The sequence below is a fragment of the Episyrphus balteatus genome, chromosome 2 (genome assembly GCF_945859705.1).
Source record: "Episyrphus balteatus chromosome 2, idEpiBalt1.1, whole genome shotgun sequence".
NCBI classification, from domain to species: domain Eukaryota; kingdom Metazoa; phylum Arthropoda; class Insecta; order Diptera; family Syrphidae; genus Episyrphus; species Episyrphus balteatus.
Genome location: NC_079135.1, coordinates 15,458,130 through 15,483,801, shown reverse-complemented (window position 1 = coordinate 15,483,801; position 25,672 = coordinate 15,458,130). Strand labels below are relative to the sequence as shown.

The following is a 25,672-nucleotide window of genomic DNA, read 5'->3' as shown; positions in this document are numbered from 1 at the left end:
AAAATAATATTTAAAACGTTAAATAAGAAACGATAGCAGCTACTTCCAGCTTTCCCTATAAAATTAAAATTTTGTGATCAATGTAAACAAAGATTAAATCCTAAGGACCTAGTTAATTTTAACAGATATTTATTTAATAGTTTTTTTAGATCAAACAGTTTTTAGAACGATCACCACCATTTTTTTTTCTTTTTTGTAGAGAACAAATTTGTATCAAAAAATTACATAAGTCTTGACTTGTGTAGAAAATTTTTACAGATAAAATGAAACTTGTGAATTATATTCTTTGCTGAAACTAGAAAAATACAGGAAAAAAATTTTAACATCTAAAATAAAAGTTTCAGTGAAACAGAAAATCAATTTTTTTTTAGAATTTTAAATTGCAAGGATCATTTTTGTAAAAACAAAACAAATTGTTGAAACACAGTTTATCGATTTATTTACAATTTTACTTTAAAAAACTTATAATTACCATTTTTTAGTTGATGAAATAGGCAATGAAATGATGAAATGATACAATATTTTGGCTAACACGTGTCCCACCCCCATGAACCAAAAATAATTCACCCGTAACATTTATTACTCATTTTTTTTACACCACTTAGCTAAATAAAACATTTTAGAATCAAATAAAAACACTCTGAAGTTGATTTAAAGAAAATGGATTTTAATGTTTTACATCATTGAGTCAACGATGAAAGCATTTTATTTTACAATTTGTTTTTTTTTTTTTCCTCAGTGCATACAGACAATCATTTTATATTAACTCTTTTTTTTATAACAGAGAAGAGTGTTTTTGTAATAAGTCAAAAGATTTGAAATAAATTCGCAAAAATTCTGTAATGAAATAAATTCTCGACTGAAAAGGTAAAGTATCTTCTGTCAATTTCGATGATTTTTCAGGAGAGCAAAAACAAACTTCAAAGCTGCCTCCCAAAAATTCTTTCAAGTGTGGATTTAATTGTATAAAACATTTAGATGTCAAATTTTATGATCTTATTTATTAAATTTATTTCAAAAAGATATTTTTAATATTTTTCCCGTTATAAGGACTTAAATACGTTAAATATGACTTAAGATAGTTTGGCTTTTCTATAAATTGCATTTTATATTAATTTTCAACATCTTAAGTTGACATAAGATGATTTGCCTTTTCACACTCTTTCGGAATTTTTTAAAATATTTTATCTTATGTCAACTTAAGGATGACTTTTTGTTTCTGCTTGCACGCTCGAAAATATCTTAAGTCAACATAAGATAATTTAAGATTTCACAATAATAAATAAAAGTATTAACCCAATATAATCTTAAGTCTACTTAAGGTTTTAAATATGTGTGTTTTGAACATAAGATGAAATTGTTTTTGTGCATAAAAAAGCAAAGGGGTAAGATAGAAATATGCCGATAAGATAGAACTGTAGGCCTTTAAAATGGCACTGAGGTTCAACAAAAAAACGCGAAACTTCTTAAGTCGACTTAAGATACTTTACCTTTTCAATCGAGAATTATTTCAATTCGCTTAGAAAACATCATGTCTATTTGAAAAATATACTTAACTTGAACAGACCAGTGTTTTAACTATTTTTGATATGCATTATCTTCCTCAAAAACTAGTCGTTTGAAAACCAAATAAACTTCAGAAAGTTAAATTTCATGCAAACATGTATTTCGATATCAAAGTTTCGTACGCAAAATTTTTCTTTTGATGTGATGATGATGATGATGAATTTTGAGAATTTTTTTGATTTTTCAAATAATGGAAGCAATTTAATTGCAACCAATCCTTGCAATCTACTGTTAACTGTGTAACTATGCAAAAAAAAAATCAAAAATATAAATACTCGAAAACAATTCAGTTTGTAAAAAATTTGAGATCCTAATTCAAAATTTATTTGTTAGCTTTGGCACATATCAGTAATTTCGTTTTTCAGTTTAACCTATTTTGTATTTTGATCAAATAAGAAAACCTATTACAATGCCTTACAAAAAACGATTCAAGAAATCATTTTTGAAAAAAGAGTATTTTTTTTTTAAACACCAAAAATCAAAGCAAAAGACCAAACTTTTGCTGGGGCACTCTCTTCTATCTGAAAAATGTCGCTTACAATCTATTAAATATTAACTCGGCAACCCTACACAAATGTTAAGAAACACTTAAAAAACTTATTTCTCCGTTTTTTTTTTTTTTTTTTTTTTTTTTTTTTTTTTTTAAGAAAATGCCACATTATGCCATAGAGTCACTATCCTTAACCAATAACCTTTTTAAATTCCTATTACCTGACCTCTATACATCCACCAACTTCCACCTCCATAACCATATCACATTGATTTTTTGCTTCAAATTATCCTTTCAATGGCATTGTGCAATGGCTTTTAATTAAATTACAAAACCACTTCTTGATTAAAATACATATATGTACATCCTTGAAACCATATTATAGCTTTTCAAGAAAAGAAAATACTTATGGTCAAAGGACCATAATCATAAAAATGATGACAATAATTAAGTTCAAAGAGAATTTAATAATGCGGCGTATACATACAACGCACCACACCGCGCGTTCACCACACAAAGAACACACCATTATTCAACAATCAACTTAAGGTCTTATGAATCTTTTCACACGGTATTTTTCTTTTTAATAAAAAATACCGACCACCACCAACGTGTCGCTCGTCGCACCGCACACACACTGTGGTTCCACCACAAATAACACCTTCATTCTTTTCCTATAGAATAACGTTATCCAATACACAACATTCTGTGCATAATCTTCTCATACTCTTATAAAAATGGCGCCCGGGAAAGAGTGAAAGTAGGCATACGATGAGAAATGAAAGCATCATTATTTCCACAATACCGTGGTCGTCTTGGGTTTTCATACATATTTATTTTTATGTGTGTGTGTGTGTATTTTGCGTAGAGATGATTATATTTTATTATTCTACTAAAAGATCCTTTTGTTTTTGCATTCCATGCTCATACGAGTGTATGTGATTGAAGCGTTAATGTGTGAATAATTATGAGGTAGAGCAGCTTGGCAATTTAGGGATCTCCGCTGTTTCTTTGTTATCTCTCTCTCTGTGATGGCTACAATGCAATAGGCCATATCCTTCACATACATCCTACTTCTTAAACAATCCCATCAAGATCTGATTAAAATGTTATTCTCATTTCTGCATGAATTCTCACCCGCATTCAACCTCCCTCTCGCATAAGAAAATAAGGAGATGAGGAGTGAAAGAAGCTTTGTGGTAGAGGATTTCTTCATTTTACCCATTATCCTTTTGGCAATTAAACAGAGATTTGAATTAACTTGGATTTTTGCACTTAAGCTTTTTAGGAAAATTTATGTATTGTTAGCACTCTCACATGCAAGCCGCTGTACCTATATATTTCTAGCTTTTCTAGTAGCTTATATATATCCTATTCTAATAGTTGGAAAGCCAAAAAAGGAGCTCTCTCATCGTGTGGAAGTTAAGTGGTGTTGCGGTCATGTTTATAGTTCGTGTGAGGGTGCTGATGTGTGTTGAAAGGATATTAGCTTCTATAGAGAGTGACGAGGCGGTTCAGCTGGAAGGTACTTTTTGGCTTTTCTATATTAAAGTCGAAAGTTTTTTTTTTAGTTGAATTTAAGACATTTCTAAAGAGTGCGTATGTAGAAATTTCATATATCCTTTAAATATTATTATGGCGCCTTATGTTCTTCTAATCCTTTTTTGTGAAAAGTCCTTTTCTAATTCAAATTAATATCGAATTCAATACACAAAAGTCTTTTTATTGTAAAGGCAATCATTATAAAGGGTGATGGTGGGTAAAAGAGGAGGTACCCCATTAGAAATTAGAGAATTAAAGGATATTGTATGTCCTTGTTTCCTTTTTTGGATATGGATTTGTTTGGTTTTGTAGGCGGCTCTATTGTTATCATCATCATGAATGTATATACGCTTCTACTAAAATTATACGATATTATATTGTGTCCTTGAGATGATGGCAATTTGTTGGACAGACTTTATATGATATTAAATTGTTGGATTCTTGGAAAAAAAAGAGAGGATTGTCAGACTAATCAAAGTTAAGCAGTATGTTGTTCATTGTCTCGCTCTTGAAGACCCTTTAATGAGTATTGAATTAGGTTCAATTAGGGATTAATATTGTTTGAAATAAGGACAAATTAAAGACAAGATTGCGAGTAATTTGTTCAATTGTTCTTTTATTGGAAAAAAAAAAGTAAATAAATTAGGCCTTGCTGATAAATATTGACAATGTTTAAACAGCAATATCTAGAAAATTATTGACTCTACAGAGACGGTCTTAGGCTTGAAATTATATGAAATTCAATGCACATTTGAACAGGAGATATAATTTTTTATTTGATTTAGTATAATTCTGGAACTGGTCCAAATTGCAATTATACTACTCATTTTTTTAAACAATCTTCTTCAATGAAAGGTATGTGGGCTATCTTTTCCTTAGGCTTCATTGAGTTTTTTATTTTTTTTTTTTTATCTGAAGGATTCTTCAAATAAACTCAAAATGAATACAAAATGTTCAAATAAGTACCTACTACGGTACCTTCAAAGTTATGAAAGAAATTCAATTTCGAACCAAAATGAAGAAAGAAATAAAAAAAAAATTACAAACAAACTCTAACCTAAATACATAAAGGCTGGAAAGTACACAGACATTAGTAGGTATGATGATATGTAAGTAATTTTTTTTTTTTTTTGGTTCTTTGATATCCTCTCTTGTAGGTACTTGACTCCTTTTTTTTTTTTCTTTATACAACTGGAAGGAGTGTGTAAATAACATTTTTTAATTGGCTTCTGAATTGAAAAGAGATGTGCTCTTTATTTTTTATTAAAGCTCAATTATGTACTTTGAAGTTTCCAAGAATTCTACAAAATAAATTCTAGAATACAAATGAAAATGCGAATTCTTTTTTCTGTTAGAATAAACAATATTCTATTATCTCTTAATATCCCACTCTGTTTTTTTTTTTTTTGTGAAAAGATATACGCACTGCATTAAATGAAAATGCTTAAGGCGTTTCTTTTTAGAGGATTAAATTAATAATCCACAAATTTTTTGAGAATTGGGAATTGCTTTGATCAGTTAAATAAAAAAAAAGTGTTTTTGACAGCATCTAAAAACAAATTTTAATAAACAATTTTATCAAAATAAAATTGAATTTTTTTATAACAGACAAAGTACATTCTAATCAAAAAAAAATTAGAAATAACTGTATTATATTTAAAGAACATAATTACTTAGGCAATTTACTAAAAATACAATAAAGCCTTAAATCTTTACAATGGCGAACAGTACATTTCCAAAACTATTTTCATGAATTCACTATCATTTAAAAAAAATCCATCAACTTAGATTTTAAAATCCTAACAAAAAAAAAAAAAAAAGAGTGTGTGTACACATGTACACGCGACTGAAGTTATACTTCTCATTCAGTATATGTAAATGAATTTCATTTGATATTTTTAATTTCTATTATTAAATTAATTAATCCACACTTCGTTTTTTACATTTTTATCAAGTGAACAATAAATTAATTCTTTCATCCTCCTTGCGTCCATGTAGTTTTCAATTTATTCTGTGAAATTTATGTCGTTTTCTATTGACTTTTGAGATTTTTGTGTAAAATTCTCAGATTTTCCACTGCAAATAGAATATGAAATCTAGTTTTGTAATTGTGTGCGAAATCTGTGCGTATAAAAAAAATAAAACAACAACAAATGTTCAGACAAATGTCAAACAGAGGAGTGTATGTGAAAGTGCGTGTGTTTGTATGCGTGAATCTTGATAAAAATCCAGAATCAGATTCTTGAATCTCAGATTCATTTTTTTGTCATTTTTTTGAATCTCAGGACGCAAATAGATCATGAAATCTGAGATTTGTCCACTATTTCCCCTCTTCACCCCCCCCTTTCAGCTGTCAAATTCACAAATCTCATTCTGAGATTCGTCAATAGAAAACGACATTACTCATGTTGTGCGGTTCAGAACGTACGGTATATGCTTAACGAAAGTAAACGAATTGCGCATAAAATGTGCGATATGGTAATTTTATGAGAATTGTGTGTGCTTCAGCACTAGTAGTAGCAATATGGAACTTGTAGATTTGCTACAAAGCTCAAAAGTGAGCTGAGCTCAGCTCACAGCTCAGCTCAAATTTTGACTTAGCTGACTTTTGAGCTATGTACCATAGCTCAGCTCATTTGAGCTGAGCTGAAAGTGAGCTGAGCTGATGGTTGAGCTGAGATGTTGTGTGAGCTAAAGTAAAGTGAGCTGAGCTGAGCTGTGATGGGTGAGAGGATACATTGATTTTTATTTGGAAAGTATAATGAAATATGAAGATATTTTAAACTTTTATAAAACACCATAGCTCAAGATGTTTGGTTCTTGTTATTAATGGAATTATTTTAACACATGGATATTTTTATAAATAAAACAGATAATTTTTCGTGATCTTTTCTCTTGGTGTTTTTGATAGTAAATATATTTCTATTTTTTTTTAGTAAAATATTTCTTTTTTTATCATAAAAAAAAATTCCGGTACAATATGGTTTTTCGACTTTTTTCAAAATTCCGAGAAAATCGCGTTTGAAAGTTGGGGTAAATTTTTTTTCGAAAAATCCCCGAATCTTTAAACGCTCCTGGAAGCTAAACCACTTTAGAGCAATTTTTGGGAGTGATGCCAAATGATAGCTTGTGTCATGGGCCTACGCTTTGCACATTATCAGATTTTTAAAAAATCGCCTTCCATTTTAAACCACCACATCATGCCTTTTTTTTCAGAATCGCGCCTATTTTTTTTTTTACTTTTAAGTTCTCCCGGTTTGAAAACGCGTGGACCTACAGGAATGGGAGTTGTACCCAAATGTAGGTTAGAGTCCCCGCTATCTTTTGGCATCAAAAATTTTATTTTCATTTTCTTCAAAATTCCGCGATATAGGCGTTGGAACGCTTTGATCTAGAGACAGGGGAGTGGTGCCATATGAAAGCTTATATTCTCAGCTAGTCGATAGTGGTATAATCCGGTTTTTCGATTTTTTTCAAAATTCCGAGAAAATCGCGTTTGAAAGTTGGGGTAATATTTTTTTTCGAAAAATCCCCGAATCTTTGAATGCTCCTGGAAGCTAAACTGCTTGAGAGCAATTTTTGGGAGTGATACCCAATGATAGCTTGTGTCATGGGCCTACGCTTTGCACATTCTCAGATTTTTAAAAAATCATCTTCCATGTTAAACCGCCACATCATACCTATTTTTTCAGAATCGGGCTTAACTTTTTTTTACCTTTTAGTTCACCCGGTTTGAGAACGCGTGCACCTACAGGGATGGGAGTTGTACCCAAATGTAGGTTAGAGTCCTCGCTACCTTTTGGCATCAAAAATTTTTTTTTCATTTTTTTCAAAATTCCGAGATATAGGCGTTGGAAGTTGGGGCGCTCACTTTCAGCTCAGCTCACTTTCAGCTCAGCTCAAATGAGCTAAGCTATGGTACCTAGCTCAAATTTGAGCTGAGCTGTGAGCTGAGCTGAAATGTGAGCTTTTTGCAACCCTGGCAACTTGCCACATGGAAATTACCACATGCAACTTGCCACACGCAACTTGCCACATGCAACTTGCCACACGCAACTTGCCACATGCAACTTGCCACACGCAACTTGCCACATACAACTTGCCACATGCAACTTGCCACATACGACTTGCCACATGCAACTTGCCACATGAAACATGTAACTTGCAACGTGTTGTGTGTTTTATGTTTGCCGTACTGCGGCGTACTGCATTTTTAAATACTAAAGTACTGCCTACTCTAAAGGTGAAACGACAGCCCTGCTACCCAGGGTGATCGCGTCATAATCCCTTTGACATTCTTGTCAAAAAGTAAATTTTCATACCCACCCTCCCATAAGAAGTATAACTTCAAAAAAAAACAAGAAAAAAAAATATTTCATTCAGTGTTTTCTCCTTTTATTTGACCATTTTAAACATTCCGAGCAAAGTTATCTCATCTAATGACTCTTAAACAACAACAAAAAATTCCTTTTTAAGTGACTCAAATATTTTTTACTGCCAAACACAAAAGCGCATCGACAACGTTGACGACAAAACGTTGTTGAAAACTTACCTTAAATGAAACTCATGAAAGTCTTTTTTTATTAATTCAACGCACATTCTCTGTTTTTTACTTACTTTGAAAGTAGGTACCTCTGCCAGCTCACAGAGGACCTCAGACGTTCTTTTTACTGTGAAATGAGTAACTCCACTTGGAGCGAATTCCACGATGAACATAATAATTTTGGTTTTTATTTTTTCTTCCCAACATAAATATCCTGACAACATATCAACCAAACGTTGCCATCACATATTTTGTCAAAGGACTCCTGTCCTAGTAAGAAGAAACAAGGACTTAAGGAACATGTTTGTTTTTGTGTGTGTTTTTTAATGACTTTTTTTCTTCTACTTTACATTCAAAAGGTTAATGACAACAAAAATATTATTGTTTGCATAATTATTATTAGCATTTTCGTAGAAAAAAAAAGAAAGAAAATTTATATGAAAAAGAGGAAAATTGAGAGGAATTCTGAGAAAAAGAGTTGTGGTGAAAATGCAAATTTTCTCTACTTAATGTTTTTTTTAAAAGACCCAACTATACTTCATTGACAAGTTATATTATTGAAAAACAAAGGACACAGAGAGATTAGGTACATTTTTTTCTACTTCTTTTGTGTTTTTAACTTCAGTCAAGTGTACTCTTTTCGCAAAGGATATGTTTTGTTTTATCAAAAAAAGTTAAAACTAGATCATTTTTCTATTGCTTTGTTTTGAGTAGGTAGGTACATTGTTGAATACGAAATTGCTATGACTACTAACAAGCTAAACAATGAACAATGCTTTGTGTTTTTTTTTTTTGTATTTAAAATTTCTCTAAAAAAAAAACATTTTTTTGCCTGTTCTCCTCCTTAAAAGAACTTGCATTTATTTTTGCAAAAAAGTGAAATCAAGCAGTTTCAGCTGCGATTTGCGAGTTTCGGTTAAAGTGTACCGATTTCCGCTAATACTACCGACTACAAATTTTACTGATTTTCAGCCGTTTCAGCAGTGTTTGATACAAAAAAAAAAAAAAAAATTTAAAAAAATAAAATTTTTTTGAATTTTTTTCTCTTGAAAAGTTTAAGAGAAAAAAAATTTTATTTTTTAAATTTTTTTTTTTTTTTGGAATTTTGTTTTGTTTTAAATTTAAGCTTTTTCTGAAGCAAAAATGTGGAAAAAGCTAGGAAAAACAAATTTTTTTCTCATTACAAAATGAGAAAAGAAAATTGAGCTTTTCAGAGCAAAAAACGTGATCCTTTAATTTTTTCAAAAATTCGATCGAGTGAAACAAAAAAACGGCTGGCTGGATTAATTTGATTTTTTGTAGGGTTTTTGTGGACATATTGAACTGTAAAATGCACACTTAACATTAGCGGTTTCCTCAATATTTTCGATCTAGCGCTCGATTTTCCAAAAAACCACCAAAAGCCCTTTTTTTGTTGCATTTTCAAATTCATGTGAAAATAAGAAAACATTTTTTTTTGGAAAAGCAATGGCTAGCCGTTAAGGAAAATTCATTCAAGTTCTTGAAACCCACCTTTAACTTTCTGTGCGATCATTGGTTGCTGAGATATCGATAATCAAACACAAAGGATTTTTTTCCATTTGAAGACCGATATCTCGGCGAGAAGTGGACGTATCGAGGTGTTCAAAAAAACAAATTAAAGCTAAATGAACAAAGTATCCGATCCTTATAGTGGTTAAGCTAAAAAAAATTTTTCCACGCCCGTAGAAGAAAAAAAAAAACTAAAAAAATTTTGAAAATTTTTTTGTTGCTGGTTTTTCTACGATTACTCAAAAACCGCGGAGGTTAAAAATGTTTAAAGTTCTAATCCAAAAACTAGACACTTGGAGCTACAATTTCCTTCTTTATCGATTTCTTGTACGACCATTTCTTTCGAAGTTACGGCCTGTTGAAATTTGCCCAAAAATTTGGAATTTTTTTTTGATCCCTTAATTTTTTCCAGTAGTGTAGTTTCAGTAAATTTTAAAAGGAATCAACCAGTCTTGGGTACAAATTATACTAAGGCCCAATTTATTCACTCTCCATTATTTTTAAAGGCTCCATTAAAAATTATAAAACTGTCAAATCGCATACAAATTTTAAAATTTCCCTTTTTTAATGGCGACTTTAAATTTAATGGAGTGTGAATAAATTGGACCTAAATAAACTAACAAATTACAAGATTCGGTTAAAATTTACTGATTTCCGCTTACAACACCAAATACCAATTTTACTGATTTTCAGCAGTTTCAGCTGAGATTACCAATATTGGTTGGAAATGTTACAGTTTCAGGTGATTTTAAGTGAAACTAACCAGTTTCAGCTGCAATTTACACAGATTCGGTTAAAATTTACCGATTTCCGCTGACTATCAATTACCAATTTGGCTGGTTTTTAGCAGTCTTAGCAGTATTGGATACAATTCTTCTAGATTAAAATTAGCTGTTAATCTGTTATAAAATTTCAAAGATTTTCTGATCTCTCAGTGCAAAAAATCGCTCTTTTACCAAGTAAATATTCAATAGCTAGTTTCAGTTCACTTTTTACCTGAATTATGTTCATCTGTGACATGATAGCTTCAAAACTTCATATTGTAATTTGACAAATGAGGTATCGTTGGAAGTGTCTTGATTGTACGCTGGTTACATGCCATGTGAATAAGTATAAAATTGATCATGGTGCCCTCTAGAGCCAAAATTCGCTAACAATTTTTTTTTTAATTATTTTTTTTTTAATTTAATAAACAGATACTTTAAAATAAAAATATAAATTCCAAATCTCTGCCTGATAGTTGAGTTTTTTGCTTTTAGATTGATATATATTTACAGTTTTGATTTTTAATTGAAAATATTGGTATGAAGTTCAAAAATAGTACTAGTGAAAATTTATAATTTGTATGCTGTATAGTAGCTTAACAGGTCCTTGTCAATGTATCTAACCAATACATTATCTTTTTTTTTACAACTTAAACAGTGAATCAAAGTTCCTTACAGTTATAGGTTTTAAAATATGTATATAAAACACGTCCTATCTGTAAATCGTCCATAATACATACTCTCAAAAAAACGTAAAAGCATTTATTTTGGCTTTGGAAGTATGAGAATGTATTAAATAAACTTCGTCCTAAAAAACAGAATTTCTTTTTTTTTTTTTTTACAGTCATCAATAAAAAAATGAAAATATTCTCTACGCATATTTGAGGACATTCTTAGAGGTATCAAGTCGGTATATTTTTATTTATTTTTCTTCTGTAAGCTATTCCAAGAAAGTAATTCATTTTTATTGATACACACAAGCGAGGCTAGAAAATATAGTACATTCGTTATTATTTTTTTATATTTGTTCTGTATTTTAAATAATATTTTTATGCATCATGCTTTTATATTTTATTTTTTTTTTTAGTATTTTGTATTATTTTTTTTATTTGATACAAGTAAATTATAGTTTAAACACATTTTTTTTATGTAAACTTAGTTTTCACAATACTGCTATATATTTTTGTTTTGTAGATAAAGCGTCCAGAAGATTCCATCGAGGCCAGTGGTGGAGAGGATATTATATCCTCAACGGTATGGTTTGTTTTGCTATAAATTTTTAATATTTTATCAAGTAGTTGCATGTATTAAATAAAAGAAAATTTCTTTTGAATAAATAAAAAATTGAATATTTTAACTGTTAAAAAATTAAAATTTATCAATATTAACTACCAAAAATAATAATAATAATTTAATTGAAAAATAAACAAAGGTAGGTTTACAAGATTTTATGTTGTAAATTTATTTTAATTTTTTCTTCTGTTTTTTTTTTTTTAATCTTTAATTTTACTAAAAGCACAGTCAAATTAGATGAAAATTAGTGGAAACATCACAAAAAGTATTAACAGTACTATCTTTCCATTTTATTGTCACTTGAACACACAAATTGGCGTTTTCATTTTCCCCGTGCCTCCCATTACCCCCCCCCCCCTTAATTTTTTCAAATCGATTTTTTTAATTTCCAAATTGTGAAAACAAACAAAAAAAACTGAATCGCCATTAAAATTTTGACATATTTTGTCAATTTGTTGACGCTCTGTAGTTACTGCTTTAGAAAATAGAACATAGCAGGTTCGTAAAGTTCCTAACATTCGTTTTTTTATGATTTTAAGAAGTCCAAATTCTTAAAGATTTATGCGAACCTAAGTTTCAGAATTCAGTTCTTTCATGCTTCAACTTCAACTGAATTATTGTAGACTCTTTCACTTTCTGACCGTCAGAAATTAAAATCAATTCAAAATGAATAAAAAGGGATAAAATGAGTAGTAAAGATGGGTTTTACTTAGTTATTTGCATTTAAAATTTGATGATTTTCTTAAATCTTAAATATTAAAATTAAAAAAAAAAAAATCATGTGTGCAATTCACACGTGGTAGAAGTGAAACCTCAAAAAATAATTTTTTGTGAAAAAAACCATTAAAAATCTCAAAAATTTTCCTAAAAGCCATACTTAAATTTTTACAATTCTCAAAAAGTATGGAAATAAATGTATTCAAAAAAATTATATTTCTTGAATAAAGCAAAAAAAAAAAAACAAATTTTTTTTTTTAACACAATTAAACCCAATTTTTGAAATGACAACCTATAATAAGTTGTATATCATCTGAAAGCTTATTATTTCACCTTTTATATGACGCTGTAATCATATTTCTACGATGCCAACAAAAAAAATAAGAATTTTTTTTTCTTAAAAAAAAAAAGTTATACTCAATTGATTTTTCCTATCGCTTTTATGTTTCAAGGTGTTTCAAATCACTTCGATACTTAAGAAGTTTTCACTTCAAAAACAAACAAATTTTGGGATCTTTGTCGTGCTTTTTTTTAGAAGTAGATATATCTATTAACTAAAGGGCGTCAATTAACTGTCATAAAATAAGCAAATTTTTAAGGGTAATACTTTTTGAGTTCACACTTTTTCACTACCATCGATATGGAACGAAATAAATTGATTAAAAAAAATGAGATTGGGAAATAGGAAAGAAACCCAGCAGAGGGAATATGGCAGTTGTATTTTTTTTATCTGAAACTTTTTTTTTATTAAATTTCTTAAAATAATTATTCCTTCATACAAAATTAATATTTCATAGTAATTCCAACAAAATTTATATTTGTAGAAATAGATGTCATTCTGTCGCACTTGCGTTATTAAAAGCGAACAATCCATCCATTTAAAACAGCACTTTAATTTTGTGTTTGTAGAGTATTATTTATGAATTTTAACAGTTTTTTATCGCAAAAATTAATTCAAATTGAAAAAAATATAGGTGTGTATGAGAACTAAAAGAAAATAAATTTATTAATTTCAGAATATAGTTTAAATTTAAATTGACTTTTGAAGTTTTGCATAAATAGTGAGTTTACGTATGTATATTAAAAATAAAAGAGGTCCTAAAACGGATCTTTGAGGTACACCAATAACACCAACTTTTAATTGATTACTTCTTTCTGAAATATTCGAAATAAACTATCTACATTATTGTGTATAACTTCCTCAATCCACCTTTGTCTAAAAGTACACAGTGATTGACCATATCAAAAGCCTATGAAGAGAGCTACAGAAGTATGTTTTTTATTTAAACCTTAACCTTTTTTACTTCCCCACAAAACTTTAAGAATGGCCCATCTTCAGTGCATTTCGTTTCTTATTGTTCATTATACTAAAGCAATTATTTTAATTTTTTTTTTGAAAAACTTTACTAAATTTTGGAAGAATGGAAATGGGTTTATATTGAGAAATTGAGTTTTGATTACCTTTTTTAAATAATGGGATGACTTTAGCAGTTTTTAATACAGAAGGAAAGATGGTTTACCTCAAGGGACAATAAAATGGAAAGAAATTCCTGTTTGTCAAAATCTAATTTGACTGCCTTTTAAAAGAATTTTTTTTTTTAATTTTATTATTATATTTATTATTTATTTTTTTATTTTTATAAAAAAGGATGAAATAATATCGCTTGAAGATGACGACAAAGAGTTTGTTGGCGATGATGGAGATTTTTTAATGGTATGTTTTATTTTTAATTTATTTTTTAATTTGCCATACATTATATTTTATTTTTATAATTTTTTTTTTTTAAATAAAAAGTATTAGATTGGTTAAAAGTACCTACTGGTTAATTTCCTAGAATGGAAATTTTTAAATTTTCTTAACTAAAATTAACGGTATACTTGACACAAATGACCGAAATGAAAAAAGCCATTTTTATCAACAACGAACAACAAAATATGTTTTATCAAAATATTCAAAAAAAAATTTTCAAAAAGTCAATTTTTTTTCAAAATGATGCATCTAAAATTTTTTTCTTAGATGTTTTCTAATTTTTATAACAAATCTTTTGTTATTTTTAAAGCTTTTACTAAAATTCTTATAATTTTTTTTAAAGGTTTCTCAATTTTCATGTAGTTGAATAAGAATTCATATCATTGTCAATCACAGGAACTTTTAAATTTTTGATAGAAATGAATTCAATTTAAAAAAAAATTTAATATTAAATACCACAAAATAATTAAGTTTGACAATAAACTTAATGCTTTCAGGAATTAAAAAACATCTGTTTCCTTTGTCAATCATCTTTTATTTAATTTCAATGTCAATTATATTGAAAAACCACAATTTTGTTGAACCATCATCAAATGTTCAACAAACAAAATTCCAGGAATTTTTTCTTAACACCTAAATTCCAACTTCCTACTGAATGAATTAATTTAATTTATTATTACAAAGCTTCAAACAAATTTCCTGTATTTGTTTTTTTTTTCTATTTTTGTTTTTAAATTTTTTTCCTTAAAAAATGCTATAAAAAGAAGATAAAATTTATGTACCATAAAATAAAGACTCAAGGGAAAGGAAAATAGAAAACACACAAAATCGAAGAAGAAGAGCAAAGAATTCAAAACCAAAAAAAAAAAAACATTTACACACACACATATCGTTTATATAACAAATTTTGTTATAGAAACTTTTTAAAATACAACAAAAATATATATACACGGAAAAACTTTTTTGGCATTAAAGATCGAATAGAAAAGACATACAAACAACAACCAACAACAAAAAAAAAAAAAAATAAAAATAAAAGTTTTAAATGAAAACATATTCAAGTGTTTTCAAAGAAGGAAAAAGGAAGAATAAGGACTCATGATGTTTAGAAGTTCTTTTTCCCTTATACGAGTACCGTATACCGCCGCCAAAGCACAACAACTGTCATGCTAGACCACAAAAACTTTTTGACATTTTTGAAAGCGCTTAGCGATATAACTTTCTGCCATTTGCTGCTATTTTTCGGTCTCATTGGTCTCATTTTATTAGATTTCTCTCATTTTATTAGATTTCATCGTTTCTTTTAACTATGACGATGATGGTGATGGTGATGTATTCTTCCAAATAAGTTTATACAATCGAACATAAATACCTACTTTACTTTAGTTTTCTAATTCAATTATAGGTTTTTAGACAAAAAAAAAGGAGAAATAAATAAAAATTGACCTAACTTTTGTATATCCTTTTGAAAGTTTATAAAGTTCTTGAAATTTTTGAAACACACCTCTTTAACATGAGTAATAACACTTTAGAAAAAAGGTCAAAACATTTAATGGTTTGATATAGTTTTGTGATGGGATTTCTTAAAGCTCTGGCATAAACAAATGTATTTAATCAATTTACGAGAAGTTTGACATTAAAGAACTTTTGTTCTGTCAATTTTAGGTTGGAATGAAAAAACAAGAAACTTTTGTGTTTCACCACAAAGTTTATTACGAATCAACCAGAAAAACTAAAAAACAATTTTTTATTCGTATAAACTTTCTGCAAAAAAATATGCAACATGTGAGTGATCAGATACAGTATTTATTCAAATAGGTTAACGTTTAAGAGCTGAAAATTAATCTAAACTTTAAATGTTTTGTACATTTTGAAATTTATGTAACTTCCTTAAAAAAATTCAAACTCGAGGCGATTTTCTTCAAACTTTCTCGATTTCTAACTTTCTCGTAGGTGACTTGTCCAATTTTAACGACAAATTTTGTACAAATACGTTTAGGTCCATTTTCTTCACTTGGAGTTGAACATAACTTGAGAATTTTTAATATAAAAATTCTCAAGTTTTGTTCAACTCCGAGTGAAGAAAATGGACCTTAGTAGCCTTAAATTAAAAATTAAGAAAAAATTTTCAAAACAGCCAATTTTGGATTTTTTAAAATGTCTTCAATTTTTTTTTTTGAAAACATATTCTTTTAAAAAATGATCACTAAATTTACTTACTAATTATTTTTATAAAAATTTAAGAGTTTAAGCTAAATATGAAAAAATTACAATATTTAAAAAAAAAAAAAAAAAAAACTGGGAGCGGGTCAAAATTATGGTTTTCAAAATTCTGTTTTTTTCAAGAAAATTCCGTTTTTCAAAATTCTGCTTTTTTTACATTCTGTCTTTAAAATTCTGCTTTTCAAAATTCTGCCATCATTTTTTTGAAAAAAAAATTCTGCTTTTTTTTCATAGCACATGCGTTTACTTAGCAAAAATATACCTCATTAATGTTTGGTACTTTCCTAACTGCCTAGAAGACTGACTTTCTTATAGCTCACATCTATTATATCGTTGAAAAGTAATTAGACACGATGTTATGTGATAGAGAATATTCGTTTTCTTATTCAATTTTTTGAATATTAATTTTTATTTGATTAATCACAAAAATTTTCAACTATTATTTTTCGAAAATATTTATCTTTAAAGACCTTTTCTCAATATTTTTAAATTTATTGATTTATCAAAAAAAAAAAAGTTTATGTAACAAAACTTGACATAGTGCCTGCTCGTAACTATAAGAAATCTCAAATAAGCAGCAAATTTTGCGCGCGCTTTTTAACATTTTCCAAACCCTTTTAATTTTTTGCAGAATTTTGTAAAACAGAATTATGAAAAGCAGAATTTTGAAAAGCAGAATTTTGAAAAACAGAATTTTAAAAAGCAGAATTTTGAAAGCAGAATTTTGAAAAGCTGAATTTTGAACGCAGAATTTTGACCCCAACCCAAAAAACTCAATGTTGGATATAGTTTTTTTTTTTGGAAAATCAATTTTTTAACTTTTGTTTTTTGTATTTTTTGTATTTTTTTAAATGTTTTTTTTTTTTTTTTTTTAAGATCTTATGCAAAATATTAATGCACACTCTATTTACTCTACAGAAAAAAACCTATTATTACCTAATTTGAGCCAAAATACTTTTTGATGCCTAAAAATTTGTCCCTTTATTTGAATTTCACTTTTTATGAGGAAACAGTACAAATTAGTGGAAAAACTATAGTGAGTTTTATTTACGTTATCTTATAACATTGTGGTCTATCTTAGTAACGAAGTTATTTTTTATAGAAAATATTGCTGTTCTAAAGCATCAGTCTCATGATATAAGAAAGAATTTCTTATATAGGTACCCAATCTCAGTGAATACTTATTCACATAAAATTTATGTCTTCAACAAGTAATAACATCTTAGCGTTACTCTGCGTTACCATTTGAAAATAAACTTAAGATTACTGTAGTTTAATGTAATGTTACTTTATGGCTATTTTCATGCGAAATAAGCTAGACAATGTCAATGATAAAGGTTGAAATTTGTATTGCGTTACCACTGTGTTACCGTATTTGTGACGAAATTCGTAAAAATGATATTCTTATACTCTTAATTTGTATGCAAAAAGTTTTGACAGTGCCAACATTTTTGCATTATTTTTTTCAACTTAGTTCATAGATATTTACCATATACATAATTATACAATTGCGTTACCATAAAAAATAAATTGCTAACTCAGTTGTTTAAGATCTATTTTAAAGTTAATAAATTCAACAAATCTCATATAATAATTTCATAACATTTTCTTTTTTTACTATTATTTGCAAATTGTTCTTTTGACAATTGCGTTACTTTATGTCAAACAAATTTTATAACATTTCTGACTATATTTGGACTTCTGATTAGTTAAAAATGTCTTAGTTTCATAGGTATCGATTATAATCATCAGAAGTTGAAGATTCTAAGAGCAAAATGATTTAACTTTTTTTTTCTAATTTTTTCTCCATTTTTTAAAAAAGTTGTAGTTTGTAAGTTTATTTGGTAACACAGTGATATAATCTAAGAATCTTTAATTTAAATTAATATTTCTGTGATTTAACTTGCGTTGTTTAGCTTTTCGATTTGCGGGACCATGGATAACCAAATAACAGTAAATATTTTCCAAATTGTGTGTGAATAAAAATCAAAATAGTTTCTACCACCTAACAAACTTCAAAAAAATGGAAACATGAAAATACCTTTAGTTTCCTTACTACATACAAAAAACTCCCTTGCGTATATACAACTCATAACTTTTTTTAGCATAAGCAATCAAAAAATATGGAACACAATAAGTAACATCGATTGGTTTTGTTACTATACCTCTCATAGAAATATCAGCATTGGCGTATCGGTGCGGTTATATAAGCAGTAAACACACATTATACACCATAGAATGGACACATAAGTTACGTTTTGTAGGTTGCCTACAACACACCCAGTGTTTACACAAATTCTGATGGTCAACTCCTGCAAGATTCTCATAAATTTCTTTGACAGGTTTATTTTTCCCATTTGAGCTTCTATCCCTTCGATGTAGAATTTCTTTTTTCTCTTTCAAAAAAAAAGTAGTAGTGTTTGGGAACAAGCATGTCCTTGATAGGGCTTTTGATATTCCCAGATATCATAGAAAATACAATTTGTCAAAATGTCAGGTAGCATTGCATGAGCCACTCTCAAATGGTTTTTTGCACACAGCAGAGAGAGAGAGAGAGAAAGAGAGAGTATCAAGTGGTTCGGTTCTTGTGTTCGCCAAACCTACCAAAATACATTTATATAAATATCTACTACATAGTACTTTCTACCAGGAAGGAAGAGATGGGACACAAATTTCAAATCGAAATTGATGTCCTTTTCCTTAGGTTTCATCGATAGGAAAGGGAATTGGTGGTGCCAGTGTTGACCAGGACATGGACGGTAAAACAGCAGACAGAAAGAGAAATAACTTTCAGATGAGTGTTTAGATGTGTTTTGACCCCGATCTTTGGGTGGTGATAAGAATAATTATATGTGATGAGTTGTTGCTATACCAAGGAAGGACATAGAATTATATATCCTTTAAATTCAATCTTAGAAGAAAAAAAAATAAAGAAACACCCATCAGCATTTTTTGAAAATAAAGAAAAAAAAAATGATAAATTGATTTCTTAACACAAAATATGTAACTCAATACACACATCCTGCGGCAGGAATCTAATATTTACCTAAGCTTTTCTTTTTTTTTATATTTTTATTCATGTTATTACGTAAGTAAATACACGTTGATACAACCAAAAGAAAATATTTTAAATTTCGAAAAAAAAACAAGGAGATGATAAACTTTACAAAGGATAAGCTTCTCAAGAATCAGCACAAATGCCGATAAAATGCAAAGGAGTTTTTCTTTCTTATTTTTTTTTTTGTTGAAAATTTGAAATGAATTATCCTTCGGCCAAAGGACGACTATACACATTTAACCCATCCTACTTTACATATAAAAGTGGAAAGCAAAACCCAAAGGATACAGAGATATTAAAATACACCAACAACAACAACACAAAAAAGAAAATCAATAAACTATCAAAGTATATCGAACTTGATTCATACCTACAAATCGATACACTAGAGAGAATAATAAGGGAGAAGTTTTCCTTTTTTTTTTTTTTGTGTAATCCAGCTCGAAGGACCAAAAAAAAAAAAAAACTATACAATTTCAATAGAATATCGCAAGAAACACAATTTTCAGAAAGTAGATATCACTTTATTCCTTTTCAATAAAGATAATAGTTATATACGAATCGAACAAAATAAAGAAGCACAAAAAGAAAAAGATGAAGATGAAATGAGGTCCTTAAAGAGGATACTATACTACTCCTTTTACTACTTGTTTGGTACATGTACATTTCTCCTTTTATCGTTTTGGCACAATGATTGTTTGACCCAGTTTTGAGGGTTCTTACAATTAATTTATTTGTTATTTTGTATCATCTTTTTTTTGTTGTTGTTGTTATTGTTATTGTCCTTGGTTATATCCTGTCCACCTACTCTCTCTTTTCTATATTTTCAACAACCCATTATAAACTTAAGTGATAGCCCAGGAGAATGAGGTTGAAGAAAAAGAAAAAAAAAAAAAAAAATTAAGGACCATTATGAACAGGACATAAGAAAAATATAAGAAACAGAAAATGATATAAATAAAGAGCACAACTCTCCTCTAATAGAATGTTGAAACATAGTTTGGCTAAAAGGAGCAAAGTTTTCTTGAACAAGCGAAGAAAAAAAATATCTCTTCTTTCTTTATAAAAAGATGTTACACTATTGCATGATGGCATAAGGAAGCACTACGCAAACTATTGCAATAACAAAAATTTACCAAAAAAAAAAATGAACGAAAAAAAAAATGATGAAAACAAAGTTGTTAAATAAAAATTGTTCATTTCCCTGAACGGTGAAACTCTGTGAATGAGCGAATAAAAGAAAGAAATTCATTTAGTCCTGGGGTATGCAGCGTGAGTTTCACCCCAATGTCCATCTCCTTACTATCTCTACCACACTTTTCTACACACACTCATACAGAGAGAGAATTTGTTACTATCTCTTTTGAAAATTACATGCGAATTGTAGGAAAGTGTTTTGAGATTGTTGTTTTCTGTTATTACAATTGTGCAGCAAGGATAATAGAATTTCATCCTTTTCTTTGTTTTTAATTTTTTTTTTTTTTAATTTTATTTTATATCATTTCTTGTTCATGTCCTTTAAGGTTTTTTTTTTTTTTTTTTGTTTTGTTTTATTTTATTTCTCTAGGATAAGTTTCTTTTGTGTTATTTTTTTTTTACCAACTTTTTTATAATAATTTTTGTGAGATGCTTTACTTTTGTTAACGATAGTGTAGGTATATGAATACAATACGATAAATGGAAGTGGATGTAACATTTCTTTTCAAGTTTTTTTTTTTTATTATTTTATTTTAATGGCGGTACTCTTTATATTCTATGTGGTTTAGGAAAAGCAACAACTGTTTTTCATTTGAATGATAATAATTGGAGGTGTTCCCTTTTAATTGGACTATTTTTCTTCTATTCTTTTGAAGAAATAACAAAAAAATCAAAAAACAACTGTAAAGAAGACTTTTGATAGAAAAGTTATATCAAAAAAGTAAAACTTCATAACAGATCGGAAATAATTTTTTTTACTACCTACTACCACGAATGTCCTTTTTTTTGATAAATTTTATAAAATGTAAAAGTTTGAAAATTGAACTTTTAAAATTGCCTTGCCTCTTTTGGTTTATGATGGTACCAAAAGGTTCTTTTTTTGAGTTAGTTGAAGAAACTATAGAAAAGTTGCGTTGAAACTGCAACAACAAAAATCTTAATTTTTTTTTACAAATTTGAATTTAAAGTGAATCCTTGCAAAAGGCTTTTATTTGAAAAAAAAAAAATGTAAAACTATAAATGTTTACTTTATGGAATGTTAGAATTTATACCTTTTTAATAAAATAGATCAAAGATTAAAATATATTTTTTTTTTTTCAAAGAAACTAGGTAAAAAATTTAACTTTTTAAAAATTTGAAAGAAACTACATTTCAACTTTTATCACCGGATAATTAGTACAAAAAATCAATATATAAAAAAAATTGTTAACTTCGTGAAACTTGGCGAAAAGTTTTGTTTTGAAAAAGGCTGAAGGATCAAATGAGCCTATACAAAAAAAAATAAAATGCACGACTGGGTCGCACGAACTTGCTCTTAGAGTTAAAGTTGCTTAAATTTTTAAGACTTTATATAGAAATTTGGAAAAAAAAATAAAAATCGTTTTTTAAAAAAATAAAATAAAATCTAAAATTGAATTGCCCTCCAAAACAAGTATGCAGTTTTGATTGATATATTAACATGCATTTTTAGAAAAAAATTTTCAAAATCGTTAGAGCCGTTTTTAAAAAAAATAATTTTTTATAAATAATTTTTTGGAAAAAAAGTTTTAAAATAAAATTGGTATGCCATTTTGTAGAAATCACTAATCAACATCTAAAAACAAAATTTCAAAAAAATTCAATGTCCCGTTTTCGAAAATTTGATTTTTCAAAAAAAAAATTTCAAATTTTTTTTTTAAATCCAAAAATTATTTTTTTGTAAATTTTATTTTTGGTTTATACTTAAATTATATAAATGCTTCTTCACAAAAAGTTTCGTTGAAATCGAATAATCAGTTTCGAAGATAATCGGATTTGAAAAAAACCGTTCTATGGCAGGTACCTTTATCAATGATTTTCAAAAAAAAAATTTTTCATCGGAAGATAAACCTTAGCTTAAAACTAACATTTGAATTTTTTAAACAAAATCGTTGGAGCCGTTTTCGAGATATTTCAATTTTACTTAAATCGGTATATGACATGTACCGTTATTTTTGGTCCAAAAAAATTAATTCCAAAAACCCCTCTGGAAAGTCGCCAAATAACCCTACATACCAAGTTTGACATTCCATCCGTTTAGGCTGTAGCTCCTTATACAGACAGACAGACAGACAGACTGACAGACATACAGACGGACTTCCGGGACCCACTTTTTTGGCATTGTCTACCATCGTAATGTCATGGAAAAATGTTATCTCAACTTTTTTTTTTGTACGAATGCATAACTTGATATATAGTACCTATATCGCAAGTAAAAATTGGGTTTAAGGGTAATTTTTGGTGGAGGGAGTAAATAACTAATAAAAACAAATAATAAAATGAAAAAAAAAACTGAATTTTTATTGTAGATACACAAATGTTCCCCTTACTAAAAAAAATACCCTTTTACATAAAAATTCATTTTATTTTTTGTTCCGATGAAAAGTGAACAATTTTACTACTTAGGTTCCTAGACTTTTCACAAAAATTACTCCCTCATCGAAAAAACACCCTTATACCTAAAATTATATTATAAATTCTCTTTATTCTTGTTTTCTATGTTCTATCCCAAAAACAACTTTGTTACCAAATTTTATTAGGGTAGCCCATCAATTTTCTTTTCGATAAAAAAAACTATAATTTAAATCTTGATTCCAGTTTCCAATGTCAAAAACAACATAATTGCTGAATTTTAATAGGGTACTATTATTATTACTTAGTTCTAACAATAAACAAACATTTTTTCTTGAGCTAACAAAAAAAAAAAACACCCTTTCACATAAAAAAAATATATAGACTCCTCAGATTCGTGGTAGGTACCTATGGGAAATGAAACATTTTTATAAATATTCTCTATTGTACTATTATTGTCAAAGTTTTTTTGGTAGGTATTAATTCTGAATTTGAATATTTCTTTAAAAAAAACACCCTTTCACTCAATTTATTTTTGTCTAAATCCCACTGTATATACTTTTCTGAAGGTTTTTAGAGTGCTGAACTCAAATCTGAAGTCAGAAAAATTTGAATGGCTCCCATTTTTACATATACATACTACGCTTGTTTGTGAATAAAATGTATGTTTTTTAATTTTTTGGCATTAAACGTGTTAAAAGCGATTTTTGAAAAAGTCTGAAATAAATGATTTTCTTTATTAAGCTAAATCTCTAAAAATATAACAATTTAAGATCTGAAAAATGTTCACATGATAGCTACACTTATAGGGTTTGAGTCTTTAAAGTTTTAAATTTTTTGAACAAATGGTTTGGCTGGAATATAAAATTGATCGAACTAGGTTCAAGAAACCTCATGTTATTCCCATAAGAAACTTCAACCGCTTGGCGGCACGGGTTACAATGAAGTTATAGACTTGAAACTTGGGGAATATTATTTTTAGTTTATTTCCAACCATATAAGATCTTAGGAGCATACAAATTCTAATTATTTTAAAATAACGAGCACCCTATTGTGCAACTTGCAATTCACATCATGATATGTCATATTTTCTAGTTACGGAAAAGTAGCATAGATTCCGCAGTTTTGATCAAATTCAACAAAACAATACACGAATTTGTGCCTGAATAAATATTCTTTCAGAATATAACCTAACTTTATTTATTTGTTTGTTTTATTTTGCAAAAAAAAAATTGGGTAAAGTTGAAAAAATTGAGAAAAAAATCACTTTTTCAAGATTTATGGGATAAAAACCTACACTTAATTTGTTTGAACAATAGACTTATATACATCATTCAAAAGGTCTGGAAATCCTCTTTCCAAAAACATATAACATATTGAGAATTGTTAAAGAAATGACTGAGATATTAATAGATTACATCGTAAAGTCTGTAAAAATGATTTTTTTTGTAAATAAAAAAAAAATGGAGGGTTCCAAAAATATAACAAAAATATTTTTATGCATTACCTATTCCAACATACGATTAGCCTACACTATGTAATTTCTCGTGTGTTTTTTTTTATTTTGTAGCGCAGTGTAATTACTCCACTCCACAAAAAACACCCTTTGTATTTTGTCTTTATATCACTATCATGATAAAGCTTTGGTTTGGTTTCTTTGGATTTTAAATGGGCAACTACAAATCCTTACAAGTTACAAAATAATACATTGAATCTTAAAAGAAGCTTTAACGAAGCTATTTCATTTATTAGATGAAATATGCAGTTGTTGCCAATAAAAAAATCTTCTCTGGCTTGTTTTGAATTTCACTACGCTATTGAAGTCTTGAATATTTATGAGAATAAGTCTGAAAAACACCACTGAATTCCTCATAGTCAATAATTCAATTTTTTTACAAAGCATTTTCCTGAAAAACAAAACAATCCAAACTCTTACATTGTTCCAAACCTCATTTTGTTAACAAGGAACGATAAAGAAAAAAATAAACGATTGTTAAAGGAAGCAATTTAAAATTCCAACTTCAACGTACATACCAATTCGAACATTGTAACATCAGTTATATCTACCTACCTACACAGCATCCAGAAAAAAGGAAGTTTTAGCCACCTCATCCTTGCACCTATACATATACCTTGTTACGAAACGATGTTTAATAACGGTGGTTTTTTCTATTGCTTCAATATCTTGTTTCTGCTGTGAAATATCGTCGTTATGGATCCACAATTTGTCAATTCAACTCACACACTCACAACTCAATTCAGAGTCCTGTGACTATTTGAAACAGAGGCAAAGGCAACGAACAAGGATTACTGTCGCTCGAATCAATCGTACACGGGACGGGTTTTATGGTTAGAATTTCTACACATTCTATTTGTCGTTGCTCGCCCACACTAGTCCATTTATCAAACTGGCACGGTGGCAAAGCTAAGAAATAGGGAACATTGTTAGCGAAATAGTCGTCGATTCTCAATCCTGATCAGAATCCTGATGAGAATTCAAAATGATGACACACTGACGATGATGATGATAATAATGCTGGTTACAACAACTTGCCATCAGGCCATGTTGTGCGCTATTACTCTTCTTCATCGCTTTTCTCTGCGAATGATTTCATCGACAATTCCAATG

The 25,672-nt window shown here is 28.5% G+C and overlaps 1 protein-coding gene across 6 annotated transcripts in view; it reads left to right on the top strand.

Annotated features, from left to right (window-relative positions):
- Positions 1–25,672, top strand: part of LOC129911779 (collagen alpha-1(XVIII) chain) — a 402,503-nt gene that overhangs the window by 192,175 nt on the left and 184,656 nt on the right. For 4 of the 6 annotated variants that reach the window (XM_055989697.1, XM_055989695.1, XM_055989693.1 and 1 more), the window contains exons 5-6: positions 11,630–11,689; positions 14,094–14,159. The exons of 1 other annotated variant lie outside the window; for it this stretch is intronic. In XM_055989697.1, the coding sequence (XP_055845672.1) occupies positions 11,630–11,689; positions 14,094–14,159 (126 nt within the window). The remainder of the gene's footprint in view (positions 1–11,629; positions 11,690–14,093; positions 14,160–25,672) is intronic. One more of the 6 variants, XM_055989696.1, reaches the window with a different exon arrangement.